Consider the following 21,279-nt stretch of genomic DNA (forward strand, 5'->3'; position numbering starts at 1 on the left):
GCATTGGTGGCCCGTCTGTTTATCCCAAGGAGGAACTTCAGGTGACGTAGGTGAACCTGCTCGATTTGTTGCTTTGCCATGTGGGTCATTGAGTTGTTCAAGTTTTGATCCCTCATGAGGCACGAAAGAACTTTTGTTACCTCTGGAAGAGTGGGTGCCCAGACTTGGCAGCCGTACAGTAAGATGGGCTTAACCAGTGAGTTGAAAAGCTTGTGGAAGCATGAGGCGTCAACAAATCTGCGATCGATTGTGCTTCTGAGGCTGAAATATGCTCCAAGCCCTTTGCGGTAAAGAGAATCAGTGGCTTGTCGGAATTTACCATTGCTACTGATAAGAATACCAAGATAGCAGTAGTGGGAGACCATCTCGATGTCGTTGCCATGTGCTTTGGGACGCCAACTAGGGGTATCCGGAGCTTTACTGTTGAAAACCATAAACTTGGTTTTGGATATATTGATTTCCAGTCCCCAGTTATCGCAGTACGTCGTGATGATCGTGATTAGCTTTTGCAGTGATTCTTGGTCAAGGGCAAGAATGACTAAATCATCAGCCCAGGCTAGATGAGTTACTGAAAGTCCTGCAAGCATGGGGCAGTTGGCTAGGGCTTCGTTGAGGAGATCAGAGAGCTCTTTGAAGTACACCTTGAACAATTCTGGACTAAGAGGGTGACCTTGCTCTGTCCCTTTCAGGATACTGAAGGCTTCACTGATTTTGCCGTTGATCTTTATATGTCCTTCCGACTTGCTGTACAATGTACATGTCTTTGATGATGTTGTAGAACCCACCATTAACACCATAACATGATAGTTTGAATAGGAGGGCCTGTCGACATACAAGGTCAAAGGCTTTACGAAGGTCAATGAATATAGCAAAGACCTTCTGTTTCACTCTCTTGTACTTCTCAATGATCGACATCAGAGTGAAAATGTGATCATTACACTGGCTCCCTTTGGTGAATCCAGCTTGATTGGGGGGATCTGAATGTGTCGTTTGCCGGTGTGTGACAAGTCTCGATAGCAGCATTGTTGACAATAGCTTGCCAATGCAGCTGCAGACTGCAATAGCTCTGTAGTTATCGGGGTTTCTAATGCAGCCTTTCTTGTGTAACGGCGTTATCACGCTTTTACTCCAAAGATACACACCTGTGGTCAAACAGAGATTGAAAAGTTTAAGAAGTAGATTTCTCATGTTCTCGTTCAGGCTTTTAATCATCTCGTTACTGACATGGTCAAAGGATGACGCTTTGCCATATGATGGATAATCAGTAATATCAATAAAATCCACAATCACTAATCATGTTTTCGATGGGCAAGCACTCGCAACTGGATGCTGAAACAAACGGCGCAAGTCTTGCACCGTTCATGCAGCATACGTCGCGAGATATCATGAGCTCCGCTAACTCTGCGATTCTAACGGATGAATTAGGCTACCCCGACAGAAACACAGGTAACAGGGGGTTGTGGAAGGACACGAACACTGTTCGTTAACTCGTACCCCGGGTACCCCCTATATAGATCTATGTCCCGCCGGAGACAGCCCACCACCAGTCATATCGAAAGCAGCTTTTAATTCTGCATTATAAATATCGCGTCGTCATAATAAATAATATACATTACCACTACACACTTGTCACTAAACACTTTTATGCACAGTACAACTAAAATATTAACAAGAGACAGAAGAGTTTTACATCGGCTCAGCACCGCAAGGACGTTGGCTATACACGTGGTTCATAAATTAGTTTGATTTGGGTACGGTTCGACCGGGAAAGTGGTCGGGGTTAGTTCTCATAATGAGTGATCACTGTCGTCAGATATATTAAAGTAACAATAGTCAGTGTAATCAAGAAAACAACAAATTTCAAGAAAACAACAAATTTTTATTTAAATCAATTATAGCAACAATTTGAAAAACTTTAAAGCTCTTCTATTACCATGGAATATACTATGGGTATGGTGACTTGGGCTATTGAGTTGTAAAGTAGATTAAGATTAGTAAACCTGCACTTGCATTGTATATTTTATAAAAACTAGAAATTAGGCTTCACGGTAAAATGGAGAAGCAGGCTGATCTTGGAGAGAGCAGACCGTAAAGTTTACGCACCCACCAGGGCTACCTACCTACCCCAGTTGTTCTTTTTGGTTTATCAGCTTGTATTGTTATATTTATGGACCCCAAGTCACCACACTAAGAAGGAGTATGTAAAAAAATAATAATAATAATAAGTTAAGTTATTATCATCATATCTGTTTAAAACAGTAAAAGTCAAGTTGAGGATTGACTTTCCTAGTTAATTTAAAGGTTCAAACGTTTGGGAATATAATAATGTTGGTATTTGTGTCTGCTGCAGCAATAATATCGAAATATCATTTGTCTAGAAAATTTTCGCCACTTCAGTAGATATTGGGTCGGCAATTTGGTGAGTGAGTGATGAAATGGTTTGGTCTGTGACTGAGTGAGGGGCGATGTGAAAGTTGTGGTAAGTCCAGGTGTTATTATTGTTGATGGATTGGGATCCCAGGATGATACTTTTACAGCGTAATTTAACCAAAGATACAGAGGTAGTGTATTCTCATTTAGAATCCGTTTATGTATGCTATTCCACAATTTGGAGGCTATAGCGCGAGCACAGAACTTTTTTTCTCCGATTTCGATAAATTTGGTACCAAAAGTTGTCTAAAAATGTGAATAAAATAAATGCACCGTGTAGCAATTTTCGGAAAAAATGCTACACGGCGCTTGATCGCCGCGCATGCTTTTTTCGCGCAAATTTTTAGTTTTTGGCCTATAACTTTCACATTTTAAATTATTATCACATAGCTATTATGGTATCGTAATCAGGTCATCGAGACGAAACTTTTAGTACTAATATTTTAAGATTTAAAGGATTTTTTTTCAAAAGTTTTTAATCTGAACACAAGGGTCCCTTGTGTAAAATTTTGAACAAATTTTCGAAAAATTTGGTGCTTTAAATCTTATAATTTTGGTACCAAAAGTTGCGTCTGATTAAGCTCATTACGATTCTGTAAGAATTATTCTAAAATATTCAATATTTTAGGAGTTATAGGCATTTTAAGCAATAAATTAACCATTTTTCGTTTAACGGGTGATACTCGTAAAATATCTGTTCCATATATTGGACCGTCGACGAGTCCAACTCGGCGCGCGTCCTGGTAGGTTGTAAACCTACAATTTTTCGTCCATAGTACACTTTTGCAATGCACAGGAGGCCCACATACATCTCAACGAATCGTGCTACACGGTGAATTTTCATTATTCACAGTTAAAGGCAACTTTTGGTACCAAATTTATCAAAATCAAAGACAAAAAATTCTGTGCCAACTCATGGCGCTTATTACATAGACTACAAGTGGTTTGACTGATTATGGATCAGGATGTTTAGAATTAGCTGATCTGGTTTTAACAGATGTAGTAAAAGTTTAACTAAAATCAAGAACATCCAGAAGTCTTTTCTCTCGGAGCGACTTATTCCATATTGGAACAAACTCCCTCCGGATATCAAGATCTCTGTGACAGTTTTAGGCTTTAAAAACAAATTAGAAGGATTTAAGAACGAAATGATTTCTAAAAGTAAATTACAAATGATTACTTTTTTTGTAATGTTTCTAGTTTTAGTAATTTAGGGAGCCAGTTATGTCAGTAACAAAGAGAAACAACGATTATCTTTGGTTTCATCCTTATTTGGCAAAGAAGCGTTTTAAAAATCTTTATTCCACTGGGAAGTTTGATCAGGTTCTTTAATAGGATAATGTTTTTGATAAATTTTTAATAATATTGTAATTGATAGATAATTAATGTTGGTGGGGAAATATTTGTTATATATTTTTTCACACAGTGCCAGTGGCGTAACGTTGCCTGTTGTATTGGCACAACAGGCAATGTGCCTGTAAAGTCTCTAAAAAATTGTGCTTTTAGAGCAAAACGCACAGTTTTGCTTGTACTACCGTAGTTTAGTTTTTCAAAATTTTCCCACATTCAAACACATGCACACTCTCGTTAACTTAAGTATCATTTACAGCTGAGCATAAGGGTTAAATTTAAATTATTTAACCTTTTGGTGCTGTATAAATATAAGATTGATTTATTATTATTTTATTAAACGATTTGGCGCACCATCAAAGCGGGGTCAGCCAGTGGCGTAATTTTGCCTGTTGGCGCCCCCTGCTCAGTGACAAAAAGTGCCCCCCTAAAATTGTTTGTGTCCCTATAGTCGGATCCCAACCGTTCTAAAAGGCTATCTCGTTAGCTTTTTGTGTTAAAAGCGATTTCTCAACGGTTATCACCTCTCAAGATGATTCTCAAAACATTTGGCCACTATTGCATTTTTGAAATAAATGCAATAGTGGCGTTTTCGGCCACACCCTTTTTCAGAGTTTCGCGGTCACTCGAATTTGTGTATTTCAGTCCAGGAAGGTCTTAAAGACTATTCCGATACATCAAAATGTGCCTAATAGACACATTTATATACAACTTATGAAGCAACATATACCTTAAAATGCTTCGTTTCGAAAATATGGCCGAAAAAACGGTTTTTAGCTTGACGCAGTCCATAATTTCCGTGATTTTTGGCATTTCCGCCTAGGACGGTCGTAGAGACTATTCTGATACACTAAAATGTACATAATGGCCACATTTATATACAACTTATGAAGCAACATATACCCTAAAAGGCTTATTTTCCGAAATGTGGCTGAAAAACGGATTTTTGCCGAGCGAACAATGACAATATTCACAAATGGGCTATTGGACTGTTAACTAGAACGGTCTTTAAGACTCATGAGCAACATAGCATTTGTCACAAGATGTAAGATGAGTCACTTTGTGTCCAGAAACACCTAAATAAATAAATAAATAAATAAAGTCAATTTTTACAGCACAGCAATATATATCTAAATATCAGATCCTCTGTAATCATAATGTATAAAAAAAGGAGCTTTTCTCTGTGCTGAAGGATGAATCAAGGCAGATCATGGTTCTGTTAGCAGGCCACCCTAGTTATGGACAATACATATATATAAAATAATTAAATTATAATTTTAAAATTGTGTCAAGATTGAACTAAAACATAACTCAGGGTAAAATAGACGTATTCCCTTCGTCAAATTAACTATTTACAATACTAAACTTAAACGAACTCCGGGTAAAATAAACGTAATCCCTTTGTAAAACTTGCTATTTACACTAAGTTAATAAATTAATATGGTTGAAAATTATTTCATATTCTATAACAATGTAGCATCAATATAATTGATACAAATGAGGAGCATACATAGCAGTGAGAATTGCACATAACAGGAGGACTGGAGGTATGGAGCAATAATGATTGACAGTGCACCTTTCCACTGATGTTCCTAATTTCCTGTAATAGCTTAATAGGCAAGGAAATACTTTGATTGCAGGGGATGGATTGGATGCACTTATGTACTGAGATAACTTAACTGAAATAACATAACTGCCTAGATACATTGGCTAGTGTTCGGTGGGATCATGAATTTATCGTAAGAGTTATCCCCTTGGTAATTCTCATCAGTTAGCACCATATTCATAAGAGTTTCTTTGTATAACTTAGAAAATTTCTTAACGTCGTCACACTCTCTAAGGGACTTTGGTAATATGTTCCAGGCCTTAGTTCCTAGATAGTTAAACTCCTTGTGAGATCTTGATTTAGGAGTATAAAGATTGCAGTTTTCTGCCTCACGTGATCCACCAGAAATATACGAGAATTTCCCGATAAAATGCTTTGGACATGTTTCATTGATTATACGGTACATATATGAGCTAAGATGAACCTGTCGTCTCAAATGGAGAGGAAGCCATCCCATATTTTTGTATACATTAACCGACCTCTCTCTGATGTTTACATCTAGGGCTATTTTAGCAACCTTTTTGTACATGATATCTAACTCTCCTAGTCGTTTTTTATATGTTCTTGACCAGATGGTGTCTAAGTAGTCAAAATGTGGCAACATAAGTGCATTAGCAAACATCTTCCTGAACTTAAGAGGGAGAAGTTTTTTTGATCTATACATAGCACCAATTCTTTTGGATATCTTTTTCTTAATGTTATCAATATGTTCATTAAATGTCAATCTGCTGTCAACTATAAGTCCAAGGTACTTATGGGATTTAGTTTCACAGATTACCAAGGTAAGGTCATCACAAATTTCAACAAGGATGGCATCAAGGTTAGGCTTAGAGTCAAGGATCATTAGTTTTGTTTTTTCATTATTCAGGGATAGTTTATTAGCCTGAAGCCATCTGATAACTAATTTCAACTCTTGTTTGATGTTACCATAGTTTCCTCTAGATATATTGTCAAAATATAATGCACCGTCATCAGCAAATAGATAAGGTTTAGAAAATAGGCATGCATTAGGCAGGTCATTGATAAAAATGCTGAATAGAATTGGTCCTAATATACTTCCTTGAGGCACTCCAGAGTTCAATGAATGTACACTGCTTATCCTACTCCCAACTTTAGTTTGCTGTAATCTATCTGTGAGGAAGCTCCTAAACCAGCTCAATGCAGTATCTTTTATTCCATAATGCTTCAGCTTTTGAATTAGAATATCATGGTTAACAGTATCAAATGCCTTTCTGATGTCCAGGAAGATAATTGCAGGATGCTTGGCACTGTTCTTAGCAGTAAATATACGATCAAACAGATCTAACATGAGATAAGTTGTAGAGTGATCTTTACGGAAACCATATTGATGCTCTGAAAGTATTCCCTTTTCATCAAGATATTGAGTCAGTTGGGAGTTCACACAAAATTCGATGCACTTTCCAAGAATCGGTAAAATTGAGATTGGTCGATAATTACTAGGATTCTCAGTATCACCATCCTTATGGATTGGGGTGACTTTTGCAACCTTGCAGCTGTTTGGCATGATGCCACTGGATAAACTCAAATTTACAAGATGTGTTAATGGAGCAATAAATGCAGGTAAAATTTGTCTAAACACTCTCAATGGTATATGATCATTAGTGGATTTGCTACAAGGGATACTTGCCACATAGTCTAAGATATAGGACTCAGTTATTTCAGTAAAGCTATTCAAGCTGGTCTCGTTGTCAATCTGCTCATTTTGTAGATAAGATAGAAATTCATTTTCATTTTCCAGCTGCACTTCTGCTTGGATCTTTGGACCTATTTCAGCAAAATATTTATTGGTGGTTTCAGCATCAAGATTGTTATTGATATTGTTAGCTTTAACAGGCAGATTTGATGCTGTCTTTATCGTTTTCCATACACCCTTTAGATCATTCATGGCACACTTGGCTTTCAGTTCTGTTGCTAAGTTAGTCTTCCTATTAATTCTAGACAAATAGGTTGAATAGTTTCTCTGCCGTTTATATGCCATCCATAATGAGTCACATTTATTACAGTGTATAAGACCATTTGGATGTATACGTCTGTTCTTGTTGTGTGTTAAAAATTTACGGTAAAGTTTCCCTTTCAATTTCTTACTTTCTAAAAATTCTGGAGATGGCTTATGGATGTAATCACTATGGCACTTAATTTGTTTAATTGGACAGAAGTGATCATAGTAGTGATCAATATGTTCGTTTAAACCATCAACTGCATCATTCAGACTAGTTGAATCTATTATTGGTCTATAATCACAAGTTTCCAAAAATTCTTTAAGAGCAGTAACATTCATTTTGCTGTGATCTCTTATTAGTAACTTCTTGAATTTTGAGGCCTTATGCACATTGAAATCGACAATGAACTTTACGACCTGATGATCTCCTATACAATCATCAAGGACTTTGCAGTCAAGAAACTTGGAGTAAGTGTTTGTTATGACAACATCGATTGTGGTCTTTGTGATTCTGTTTCCTAGTTTAGCAATGCGGGTAATATCCTGAACTACCTGTACCATTCCAAACATTTTCATTGTAATGTCTAATTTCTTATAGTTCATACTGCTGATGTTGTTTTGGTCTACATTTACATCACCCAGCCAAATAACATTCTTACTTCCTATAACTCATCATGCAGTCTGTCATATAATCTAAAAATTTGTCAAGAGGACTAAACAACTCAGATCTGTAGAAACAGCAGATGAAAATATTGCAATCTGTAAGATGGATCCAAATAGCCTCGATTTGGTCATATTTCAAAACTAAGTTTAGTTGAATCATTTTAAACTTTATGTGCTCACTGATGAGAATGCCACATCCCCCATGACCATTATCGTTAGGACGGTCTTTGCGAATAAAAGTAAAATTCTTGGGTAGGTTTAGACTGGCTGAGTCAATATCCGACTTAAGATTTGTTTCATTCAGGCATAAAACATCTAATTTCTCTTTCCAGATTAGATCTTGGATTTCAAGACATTTTGGCATACCTGTTAGTCCTCCCTGCATGTTGCAATGTCCCACTGCAAGCTTTTTGGCATGGTATGAAACTGTGATTTTACTAATGCACGGGTTAATGCAAGAACTGCTGTGAGAGCATGAAAATTTTTCCAATTTATGCTGCTATAAACTTGTCAGAATAAGATAAATTGCAGAACTGGCAAATTTTTATGAGATAATAACAAAACTTTCTAAAACTTCAATAAACATGAGGAACAATGTGTAATTATCCCTTATCTAGATGAAATAAATGGTAACAATCTTTCTGAAAATTCAAACTTGCTTATGGGCCCAATACTTCAGAAATTTAGCAAGTCGAATAACACCGCTTGTATTGAGGTGACAGTTATCAGATATTTTTGCAGATGGTCTGGCAAAATAAAATTCTTTCCTGAATCCACTTCTGTTATAGTTAAATAAATTATGGGTGCTAATGTAATTAAAACAAGAATCTTTGCTACACATATCCTGAATAACCTTATTCAGCTCTGCCACAACATCATTGCGGCCTTTTGTACTCCTGGGAAGAATATTGAGAACATTAATTGTTGCATTCGGATACACTGACTTGAGATAATTTAAGAGATTACTAATGTCACCCGCTGCATCCTTCAGTGACTTTGAGCCAAAATAGACTGTGTTCACATTATTAGTTCCTGTCATAATATAAATAATAGATGGGGATGGAACAGAGTGTAGGTCAGTTTTTAGTTTATTTAACATTACTTTGGCATCAGCCCCAGGATAAAACAGTTTACTAGCACTAACAGTGGACGATGATAACTTGTCCGCATCAAGAAACCTGAACATAGAGCTGCTTATGAATAGGACAGACTTTTGTGAAGCTTTAGCTGACTGTTTGCAAACTGAGAGTGCAGGTGAAGAAGAGTCTGTCAGTTTGTGTCCTGAATGAGGGATGGGTGGGGGCGGTGAACGCAGACCAAACTCAGTTGACTGAGTGATCCTAGGGGGCTTCATCAGTCTTAGGGTGATGCTGATCCGGGGTTCATCACACATTTCGTCTGGCAGTATCTCATGTTGAAAGTCAGCCTGAGACAATTTGGACATGATGAAGACATCTCCATGCTGAAGCTGCACAGAGCCCACAACTTCATTGCTGCCGTTTGATCTAATTTGCAGTGTTCTCGTCGCACCAAGTGAAATGGTTACAATATCAGAGTGTTCTACAATACATGATTCAGAATCGCTATGAGCTGGCATGAACTCTGCTCCAGTTTCATATAGATTGACGAGAATACTATTGTGTCTGAAATTGGGTAATATCACATTAATGTAGGAGCTGAGTTTAGCAAGGTAGGAATCATTGTGTACACTTTTTGGGTCATGTGTTGCACCTGAATACTCATAGGGAAAGTCACCAAAATAAACCGATTTCCTGTTTTTAAAACCGTGACTGAACTCAAGTTCTTCCATTAATAGATCAAGTGAAAATTTAGAGAATGGACCATCATCTAGTAGGGTAACTGGTTCCACTGGTGATGGGGAGCAAGTTACAGATATATTCATTGGCCCCGGTGTTATAGGATCGTAGACAGGGACAGGGACCAAGTTTGGATATTTGTCTCTGGGCTTAGGGGTGTTGATCCGTGATTCACCATTAGCAGTAGATACAGGGAGATCAGACACATCATCCTCGTCTGCCATAACCTCGTGAACAACAATCTCACTGATAACAATCTCGTTTCCAACAACCTCCTGTGGAACATCCTTGTCCACGACATCGTTGTCAACAAACAAACTGTCCGATACAACATCTTCCACAACAATGTCATCTACATCAAACGCTTCTACTTGATTGATAACAACGTGTGACTGAGGGGTAATGGTTATGATCTCACATTCAATCTCCTCTGATAAGTTTGGCAGCAAATTTTCACACTTAAAACTCTGTTCCTGTATTTGAGTTTGATCTGATATGAGACTATCATTGTACTGAGCAATGAGATCACTAGTTCTGATAATTTCATTCAATAAGGACAACTTTTTTTCTAAAAAGTCAATCTTGATGTCTTTTGACAGACAATTGTTACAGTTCTCTGATTTTTCAGACTGGAATGAAAAGTTCAAATGTTCTAAAGGGCGCTCACAAGAGTGGAGACTAATGTCTGAGCTCTGATTATTTGACATAGTTATATTATCAAGAGTTCAATGTTCAGAAGCACAATAAACACTGTAAACGCAATACCTTCAGTCCAGATAGTAGTTTTGATGAGAATAGTTTTGATGAGAAGGAGGAGGATGAGTAATCTTCAAGTACACTCACAGCAGTCCTTTGCACGTCAACACTTACGCTCGTCTATCATATCTCATACCTCAATAAATGTAATAGATTTGCAGTGTTGTAATTAGTTTAAAACTCCTAAAAAACCTACAAAAAATGGAGAATGATCTACTTTATTGGGCAACTCTCTTAATGGGCCAGGCCAGCAGCATATTTGAGTCTTACGAAAGGGCGATTTTTCAAAATTACGGTTTCTTAAGGTCAAAGGGTCGGCAGCTAACAGAGAATTGGTCGCAATTGGCGACTCATGCACCTCATGTACTCAAAAACGCTCACTTTAGGAGTCATTAGTAAATAACTACTACATGATTTGTGAAAACTCCAACAATTTTTCCTTGGCACCAATTTAATTTTTAAATATAATATGTGCCAGACCAAAATTCAACTTCAAACTTTTTATCTATTTATGCCATGATATATGTACCAAGAATACTATACCGGACCTAAAATAAATCGGCACTGGATCCGGTCCAGATTGTTGCTTGACCGCTGACCAGTACGCCACTTTGAAATTATGATTGATTTTGCTGTCTCGACCAATATTGGTCTGTAATCCTTGGTTTGAGATCTGTTGGCCGCAGTTCAATAATACCGCAGTGGTTTGGTTCGCATAGATTTTACCATCGTATGATAATGTGTGTCATTTCCTCGTTTTTAATCAAGTGGTTACTGGCTAGCTCTTTTGTTATTACAGCTGCCTCGAGATCTTATCTAGGGCACTAATACATTAGTACTAGAACATTAGAACTATAATTCAAGAACTTCAGATTAAAATTACTTGGCCGCATGGCCTGGCAGGGTTCGAGATTCGACTCTAAAACGCTCAGTTTAGGAGTGATTAGTAGATAACTACTGCATGATATGCGAAAATTCCAACTAGACAAGGATCATGCTTAATCAAAGTGTCCCGTAAGTAAGAGATCGTTCAGATTTTGGTCATTAAGACCCCCTCCCCGCTCTAAAATCCACTTTACCCACAGCTGGAAAAATTTCACATGTAAAACCTAAATAGCCAAATCAGCATCTCGAGACCTTCTATTATATAAACCCCGTGATCCTACTATAATCTTATAACTTATAGTTATAAGGCATTGCATGCCGAAATTAAGATTCACCTCAACTGGTGATATGAACCTGGTATGTTACCTGAATGCCCTCAGTCAAATCTCGAACCCTGATAATGCTATTCTGCCAAGTAACCTTTATTTGAGGTTCTAGAATTACAGTTCTAATGTTCTAGTATTTTTGCCAATGCCCCAGATAAGATCTCGAGGCAGCTCACTGCTGTAATAACAGAAGAACTAGCCAGTTAATGACACGCATTATCATACGATGGGAAAATCTATGCGACTGAAAAAAAGGATATGGGGTCATTCTGAAGTACTGGTCAGTGGTCAAGCAACAATCTGGCCCGGAAACAGTGCCGAATTATTTTAGGTCCGGTATTCTTAACACATATCATGGTTAAGTTTCATGGCATGAATAAATAGAAAGTTGAATTTTGGTCATTACATTTTGGCTAAATTGGTGTCAATAAAAAATTGTTGGAGTTTTCACAAATCATGCAGTAGTTAAACTTATTTACTAATCACTCCTAAAGTGAGCGTTTTTGATTATATGAGGTGCATGAGTCGGCAATTGCGAACAATTTACTGTTAGCAACTGACCCATTGACCTTTACTAAAGAAACCGTAATTGAAAAATCGCCCTTTCGTAAGACACAAATATGCTGCTGGCCTGGCCCATTTAATTAAGAGAGATGCCCAATAAAGTAGATCATTCTCCAATTTTTGTAGGTGTTTCTGGATACAAAGTGACTCATCTTACATCTTGTGACAAATGCTATGTTGCTCATGAGTCTTTAAGACCGTTCTAGTTAACATTCCAATAGCCCATTTGTGAATATTGTCATTGTTCGCTCGGCAAAAATCCGTTTTTCAGCCACATTTCGGAAAATAAGCCTTTTAGGGTATATGTTGCTTCATAAGTTGTATATAAATGTGGCCATTATGTACATTTTAGTGTATCAGAATAGTCTCTACGACCTTCCTAGGCGGGAATGCCAAAAATCATGGAAATTATGGACTGCGTCAATCCAAAAACCGTTTTTCGACCATATTTCCGAAACGAAGCATTTTAAGGTATATGTTGCTTCATAAGTTGTATATAAATGTGTCTATTAGGCACATTTTGGTGTATCGGAATAGTCTTTAAGACCTTCCTGGACTGAAATACACAAATTCGAGTGACCGCGAAACCCTGAAAAAGGGTGTGGCCGAAAACGCCACTATTGCATTTATTTCAAAAATGCAATAGTGGCCAAATGTTTTAAGAATCATCTTGAGAGGTGATAACCGTTGAGAAATCGCTTTTAACACGAAAAGCTAACGAGATTCCGTTTCGTCTCAGACTACTAAAAAAATTAAAAAAAAAAAAAAAAAAGGTTGGGTACTTTTTTTCTCGCCCCCCCCTAAGGCTTTTTGCGCCCCCTGAAGCAAAAAAGGGTACCCCAAATATTTTTTTCGCGTCGACCTAACGCTAAATTTGACAGGGAAATACACAAACAAGGCGTTTTTTTCAGTGAAAGGGCCTAAAATTTAGGAAAATTGCGCCCCCCTTATACGGCGCCCCCCCCCCCCCCCCCCCCCGCACAGCGGGGTCTGCGGGGCCCTAAGTTACGCCACTGGGGTCAGCATGCCCTTCGTTAAATTTGCAATTTTTCCCAAACCAATTATTTTGCTTTTTGGCAGTGAAAAAAGCTCTTACTCTATGTCTGAACTTCCTTAAGTAAATATAAAGTAAATTGACTCCTTTTATTATATCTCCAAACAACTCTCAAACTAGATAGCCTTATTAGTTATTATCTAATTTAGCTGATTTTTGACATGAGCCTGAGTTTTGGTTCCATTTGTAGGGAAATTTTTGCCTTCTAGCCTTTGCCGCTTTATTCCATAGTACCATCTGAAAGCTTAGAGGATTCCCTACAAGATACAAGAAAAATCATTAGGGGCGTTTTAGGGCATTTTTAAAAATACCGATTTTGTACCAATTTGTAAACTATGTTGTTTGGGGCTCATGCCCAAATAAGCCCCATATTTTTGTTATAACTCTGCCATCTTTTATTCAATCTTGATGAAATTTAAAATACAATTTCTGGGAGCCTTCAGCTACAAGTAAATCACCTCAATACTGGTTTTGTGGCTTGTGTAAGGAATTTTGAATTTTTGGGCATTTTGGGGCTAAAAATTCAAGGAACGTAATTCAAAAATCCCCAATTTTTTCAGTTATTGTGTATAGTAGGGTCTTGGTTTGGATCGCTTTTTGGGCCAAAGGAGTCCCAAGAGGTGCGAATCTGGGAATCAGGATCAGAAACTTGCAAATTTCAAAACATTTTAGAAAAATATTGCAAATTTTATTTCAGAACCCCTCATTAGCAAATTTGAAAATGGAATAATTAATGTAGCTCTCATTTTGTGAAATCTTACAGGGAACATGTTGCTACAATTATGACAATGTAGGGCCATATTATGATGATACATCTGGATCTGTATGGAAGCTCCTCAACCTAAACCAAAAAAGTCAAAGAATAAAAAGAAAAGGGTTAAACAAGATGTCGCTGAGGATGAACCAAGTACTTCAGTTGATTATCTTGAGACAGAAAAGGTTGTAAATGACATTGGAAACTTAAAAGAAGAATTATTAGCTGAGGATGTAGCATCTGAGGACTTAATTAGTCCAGAAGATGATATTACTGCTGAAGAAATTGAATGCGAGAGTTTAGATGATGATTATCCAGAGGTTGACATTGATGCTACAATTTTAGTTGAAGATGTCATTCTGGCCTGTGATACACCTCTTAATAATCTTGATGTTGACTCTATTAAAAGTGAAAGCTTTCTCACAAGAAGCCAACTTAATGTATTTGATTGCCATTTAGAAGAGAATGATGAGGGATCAGCCAAGTATATTAATCGAGAAACCTCCTGTGATACTGCAGAGGTAAATGATGAATTGCCAACATCAAATATTGAACCTTCAAATCAAGAAAGCACTGTGGATAATGTGGAATGTAGCCCTGAAATTGAGCAGCTCTATCCAAGTCTTGATGATGAATTTTACGAGAGTCTACAGAACATTTCACTTATGCGCAATAGATCAGTATCACAGCAGTCTTGTCATAACAGCATAAAAGATGATTTAGATACTCTTTCTATGCAAAATGCAGAAGCTCAGCTAGATAACATTGCTCCATCAGCTATTGATGATGTAGCTTATGATTCGGATCTACGGTCTTTTGAGGTTGTTGATGTCATCAATAATGAAGCATGTATAGACAATGTGAGCCTAGTTAGTGACAACCAAACTCTGCATCACCTTTCATTGCAAACTTTAGTATATGATGATCAATATGAACAGAAATTACAAAGTTGCTATCAATCAAAGTGTGTATCACCTTCACCATCAATGCCAACATTTGAGGAATTAAATAAAGAAATCCTGATAAACGAACTAAAGTCGTATTATCATAATCCTCAATTAGCCAAAAATGAAGAATTCATTATTGACTTTATTGCTATGTGCGAAAACCCCAGTCATGAGCTCCATCATCTCCTAAGTAGATATCAAAAAGGTAGGCAGAATTTTTTAGCTCACAGTGCAGTTATTGAAAATAACATTTTAAGGTATAACAAGTCAAGTGAAACTGTCTGGGCATTTGTGAAGGAAAAGAAGGTTGAGACAGGGTACTGTGCAGATCACATGAAAGTTACATTTACAGAGACTTGGAATAAAGCTATTTGCCACCCAGAAACATTGAAAGACATTGAGGACAGTCTTGTGAACATCCATGAGAGCTGTAGCGTTCCTTTAGCACTTTTGCAATATAATTGGAAGATAGCATTCTATCATGTTGAACAGTTCATGGTTAGACTTGTTGAATCCTGCCCACCTCCATACTCGAATTATGTCACATCCTATATCCCAGGTGTATCAATTCCCTGGGATCATGTCAGTCATACTGGTCAAATAAGAACTTGCATTTCGATTCTCTTCCACTTCAAGCGCCAGAAGATGCCAGATGAAGTATTTGCAAAAGATATTGATAGATGGTTGAATATCCTAGTTAGCATGCTGTTGAGGGTGGCAACTTTATTAGATCACAGATTCCTATTGAATCATTTATTGCGGTGTCCCACTGGTTTTTCATTTTGGGGAGGTCATTTCTTGCAGTTTGCTTGGGCTGAAAGCACTTACTCTGTTGAAAGCACCATTGGAAACCCAATTGTAGATCATTTTTTCTTGATGTATTTGACATTACTGTTTCCTCTGGAAGAAAGAGACAAAATGCTTGCAAACTATGAGCCCCCCGTTCAAGACAGTGATCCTTCTGAGTGGGCAATACTTGATGAACTTGGTGAGGTCGACTGTGATGGCAAACAGCTTTTAGAACGTGACTACCTTGAGCTGCTTGGACAGTTTAACTTTGGAATGTTTTACAGAGAACTGCTCAAGTATCCTACACCTGAAGAATTTTTCAAGAACAAACACAGCATCAATGAGCAAGAAATGATGACTCTGTTCAGTATGTGTCTTCAGTGCATAGCACATATCAGGGAAGCCTTTACTCATCTCGACTTTACAAGATACCGGAACTTTTGCCAGAGAAATGCTAACATAATGACGACATTTATGAGATTTGTTTCAGACTATTATCATTTTTATGACTTTTATGGTGGAGTATGGCCCATTGCTGATGCTGTGGACCATAGCAAACTGCTCAATGTTCACAATCATGTTATCGAAGAAGGATTTCGCTGCTTGGCTGAAACCAGTAATGTCAGCTTATGGCAGTTTTTGACAGACCTTCCTTACCATCGAATCTCGATCAAAGTTCTTTGGAAGCTATTTGGGTTTCTACACCAAGTTAATCCTGAAAAGCACATTAAAAGTTCAGTTTTGAGGGAAGGGTCACCCTATGAAATAGTTACAAAACTTTACAAAACAGCCAGATTTCAACGGAGATTGGAGTCCTTGTCTGATGAAGATTGTACTTTCATGGTTAACGTATTTTGCAAAATGGCACTCAGCAGAGAAATTGATGACAACTTTGTAAAAGTAATTGCGTTAGATATCTATCACATCGGAGTCACATCAACTGTAGACAAACAATCCACGGACCATGCCTGTAAGAACTGTCTCAGTACCATTATCGACCACTGCCCCGATGTCGTCTCCGTCATCATCAACAACATAGACAAGCAAACACTGAAAGATCTTCCCAACAACTTGAGAATATTCAGAGGATTGTCTCTCCAGAACTGGCATCCATCAGATGACGACTTCAACTTGCTGGTTACTTGGCTTCAAACCACTCCAATAACTTCACTGACCAATCAACTCAGCAGAGTCATAATTAAGGGTTAGTCTTTATATTACATTTTCTGAATTTTGATCGTCTTTAACTTCTAAGATTATATTGTATTATTTAACCTAAAATTTAGATAATTGTTTTCGATCTTTATTATAATTTTGATTGTTGATATAAACGGGATACAAATGCTGTATTTCATTTCCTTCTCATTTCAATTGAAATAAAATTTTAATTTAATCGTTTTAAATGACCAGGGCTGAATTGGGGATCTCACAAGAACAAGCTGTTCCTACCGTGTGAATATCACAGAAAGATGGCAGTAGACATTGTTGCTGCTCATTCTTATCACCTCCCAGATAGACCTGGTTATCTGATCCACTCATCTTCACCTGACTTTGCTAAACATGTCAGCAACTCAGATAAGGTCAGTGCTTAGGTTGAGATAGCAATTTGAAGATATTTTAATTTTATCCATGTCTGTTCTAGATCTACACTTACCGAATTGTGTTACCCTCAAAACACTGCATCACAGGTTTAAATTGTGTCTACATTTTTATTTTGCTGATGTGTAGAATGTAGACACGTTAGAACATAATATTGTGTAAACTTTCTCTGCCTGTAGATAATGCCACGTGTGAGCCACGTGTGAGCCACGTGTTAGCCTCGTGTGAGCCACAACATAATCATACCTAAAATTTGGCGGATTCTATTATAATTAATATACTTATTTCTTAATTAACTTGTAAGTTACAAGTTGTAACCTTAAGAAGACCCCCCCCCCCCCCAGCCCCCTCAACCACTCCCACCTCAGAACCAGTTTGTGTGTTGGTGTTGGGAGATATTACTGACTTTGTGTTTACACAAGACTGATCTCTCTGAGCACGATGGTTTAACTCTCAAAATCAACAAACAGCAGCAGAGACAGCTAAGGTGAGACAATATCCGTGGTTTACAAGATTAAAAGATCAGTACTTTATTGAAACTGGTAATATACATTATTATATTACTGTATTACTGATAGGTACTGTTGTGTGAAGAGGGAAATTATGGGATACTTATACTGCTCAAGATGCGGGGGGGGGGGGGGGGGGGGGGGGGGAGGAGGGGGATCAGGTACCAAGTGCCGTACGTGACGTCGACTAAGTTCACTAATTTACAAAAAAGACCCACCCACCCGGCCACCCCCTTCGCGGTACTAACTGTTTTTTCGGATAATATTTAGGACACCCACCCATTTTGCGGTACTAACTGTTGAGAAATCACGGTGCTAACTGTGTCTTGGTATATTTAAAAATAAGATACCCACCCATACATTGCTTTAAACAGCTCATTAAACATTGGGAAATGGGCAAATTAGATAAAAAGTTACAAAAAAAGAAAACATTTTTTTCTGAACCAAAAAAAAGGAAAAAAACCTCAAAACCCATTCCCAAAATTGAAATTATAGGTAAAATGGGTTTTTTTTGGGGTTGGACACCCCCCTTAGTACCATGTACTAACTGTTTTTCTGGGAAATGAGCAGAAGACCCACCACTTAGTAGAAAAGTACCCCCCCCCCCCCCCCCCCCCCCCCCGCAAGATGAGATGATATTACGACTGTTATATCATCTCATCTTGTAAAGTTAAATTTAAAATAAACCGCACAGAATGTAATCAATACCCAGGTGTTCAAACCGCAAATCTTTAGCTCCATAATAAGAATAAGGTGATCTACATGTTGGAGATGATCCATGATTTGCCCTGATAACATGACCCTAACAATACGTCTCCCTTACAGAAAACAGAGAAGTGAAAGTGCTGCAGTGTCAGCAGGTTCTGATAGTTCGCCCACTAGTTCACGCAATAAACTAGTGAAACAACAGAGCACTGCGTCTTCAGTAGCTTCTACTGCTACTGCTCCTGATGAGGAGGTTGCAGTTGGGGGTTATGTGGGAAAATGGGGCAGGTTCCCTTACAAGATGAGAAAGGAGGTAGGATATTCTTCTTTCTTCCTAGCTTATATCCTGGTTTTAATTTCAAGTTAATTTCGGGAAATTGTGAAATTGTTTGTATCAACATCATTTAAATCATTGTGTTTCAGGCGGGTTTGGTGGCTACATTGTGTGAAGCTTTGAGAACAAACGGGGAGATGGCAGCATTTGTAGCTCTCTCAATAACTACTATCGGACATACCATTGTCGACTTTCAGGTTAGAATGATACTGTTGAAAGTTATATTAAGTACGATATTATTATTCCTAAATAGGGTTAACTGAGTACCTGGAGATAATTGCTATTTTGAATGGGTAGGTTGGAGGGAGAGTATTCCTACAGCTACCAACTGTACTTCTCAACTACTAATAATTTAAGTAACAAGATGTTGTCTTCAGGCTGATGGGATTCAGCTAATGTTATTGCTGCAGAGGAGCAGCGGATACCACTACAGGGCTCTTTTACAGGTTTTAACTGCTTCATGGCTACTCTAAACTGCTACCAATTGTTTTAGAATTTATATTTAGCACAATTATCAATTATGATAAAAGAGATACATTTTGGAATATCGTCAGCCAGTTTTCGTAATCAGTTTAGACATAAGTAGCACTACTTAGTACTAAATCAGCGAACTTGTATTGAAAATCTAAACAATTAATAAAAGAGTAAATATTCCCTTTGATTTGACCAATATTTCAGGTACTGAGTAACATCCTGACAATATCAATGAGGAGCAAGTGTCTACACCTGCTACTCCACCTGCCTGACTTCCTACCTCTGGTACAGAGCGTGGCTAAAGCGGAGTACAGTGGAGCTTTCACTGGTAGAGCAAGCAAACCTCTCTGTGGTCAGTCTTGTAAAGGGAATTTTAAGTTTTAAGTAACTTTTAAGTGACTTTTTATTGACTTTTTAGTGACTTTTTAGCGACTTTTAAGTAACTTTTAAGTGACTTTTTAGTGACTTTTAAGCGGCTTTTAAGTGACTTTTAGTAACTTGTTTCAATACCTTAAGACGTTTCTGTCGTGATAATAACTTTTTATCTAGGTCAGACACTGCGCAGTTAGAAATGTTAACTGTTTTTTTAAATATTAAAAAATAATGTTAACTGTAAAGTTTGTTAATAATCCTACGTCTTCACTAACTGTTACTATTTATCGTTTAAAAGTTATTGATTCCGTATTACTCTTTCCCTATCAACTTAATAACACCAGAATGTGTGTGTGTCTGTGTGTGTGTCTGTGTGTGTGTCTGTGTGTAATTTCCGAACGGTTATACAAAAAAAACGGTAATAGTTACGGGACTGGTTTTTTCGGTATAGTGCCGACAAAACTCTGACGAAGCCAATAAGCAAATTTTATAAAAATCGGCCGGTGGTAAGTGGTTTATAGTACAGACAAATCCGTCTGAAAAAATCGATCTGCTGACACACGAAGCTTTCAGAGGATTTTTGACGTTTTTGAGTCCTAATAGGTGCCCTCTATGGCTGACCAACTTTTCCAAACTTTTCCACGTGTCTTAAGGCCACTTTTTGCCACTTTACCACTTTTTACCACCTTTCTTGTTTGTCGAATATCTTTAGTTGTGAACATCTTAAAAGGTTGTGGATCAATTGAGTGTGTTCATATTACTATGAAGAAAAACTTTTGTTCTAACAATTTTTACGTCAGAGAATCATTTAATTGGATAATTATCAATTAGCTAATTAGCAAAATTCTAAAAAATTTTTATTGGCTCAAAATGATCGGAATAGCTTAAAACACGGAGAAAAGTAGTTTTTAGAAAAACTTTGAAAATTTTTCACTTACATTTTTTTCGAGACTTGGAAAAATTTCGAAAATTCAAAATATTTTTTTCCGCCAAAAGTGATCAAATTGCATGAAACGCGGAGAAAAATGCTTTTCAAAAATAACTTAGTGAATTTTTCGTTTCAAGAATACTTAAATCACCAATATTTGTAGTTGGAGTTCAGTAAATCGCGGCAGATTTTAGTAATCAGGAATTACTAAGTGGAAATGTCTGAAACTGAAAAACGTTAACCATACGATATAAGAGTTTCATAACTAATTACAATACAGCCTTATCGATTTTCACAGAAACTGCACCAATGGTACAGTCAAGATCGAAAGACGAAACGATAGCCTGCTGTACTATCATTTTATTGATTTCAATGATGAATCAGTGTGGTTAAGATAATCACATTTGTAATAAATAAAACCTCTCTGTACCGTCAATTGTGCTAATCTAAACCGGCC

General features: G+C 37.4%; 2 protein-coding genes across 4 annotated transcripts in view; one reads left to right on the top strand and one right to left on the bottom strand.

Moving 5' to 3' along the window:
* LOC134819580 (uncharacterized) overlaps positions 1–21,279 on the bottom strand; it is a 776,807-nt gene that overhangs the window by 413,630 nt on the left and 341,898 nt on the right. The gene's annotated exons all lie outside the window — the stretch shown is intronic.
* LOC134819572 (ectopic P granules protein 5 homolog) overlaps positions 14,173–21,279 on the top strand; it is a 63,693-nt gene continuing 56,586 nt past the window's right edge. For both annotated transcript variants that reach the window (XM_063829580.1, XM_063829581.1), the window contains exons 1-7: positions 14,173–17,105; positions 17,312–17,481; positions 17,869–17,987; positions 18,835–19,027; positions 19,138–19,245; positions 19,426–19,494; positions 19,727–19,874. In XM_063829580.1, coding sequence (XP_063685650.1) covers positions 14,237–17,105; positions 17,312–17,481; positions 17,869–17,987; positions 18,835–19,027; positions 19,138–19,245; positions 19,426–19,494; positions 19,727–19,874 — 3,676 coding nt within the window. In that variant the 5' untranslated portion in view covers positions 14,173–14,236. The remainder of the gene's footprint in view (positions 17,106–17,311; positions 17,482–17,868; positions 17,988–18,834; positions 19,028–19,137; positions 19,246–19,425; positions 19,495–19,726; positions 19,875–21,279) is intronic.

The sequence above is a fragment of the Bolinopsis microptera genome, chromosome 8 (genome assembly GCF_026151205.1).
Source record: "Bolinopsis microptera isolate Bmic1 chromosome 8, MBARI_Bmic_1.0, whole genome shotgun sequence".
NCBI lineage: Eukaryota > Metazoa > Ctenophora > Tentaculata > Lobata > Bolinopsidae > Bolinopsis > Bolinopsis microptera.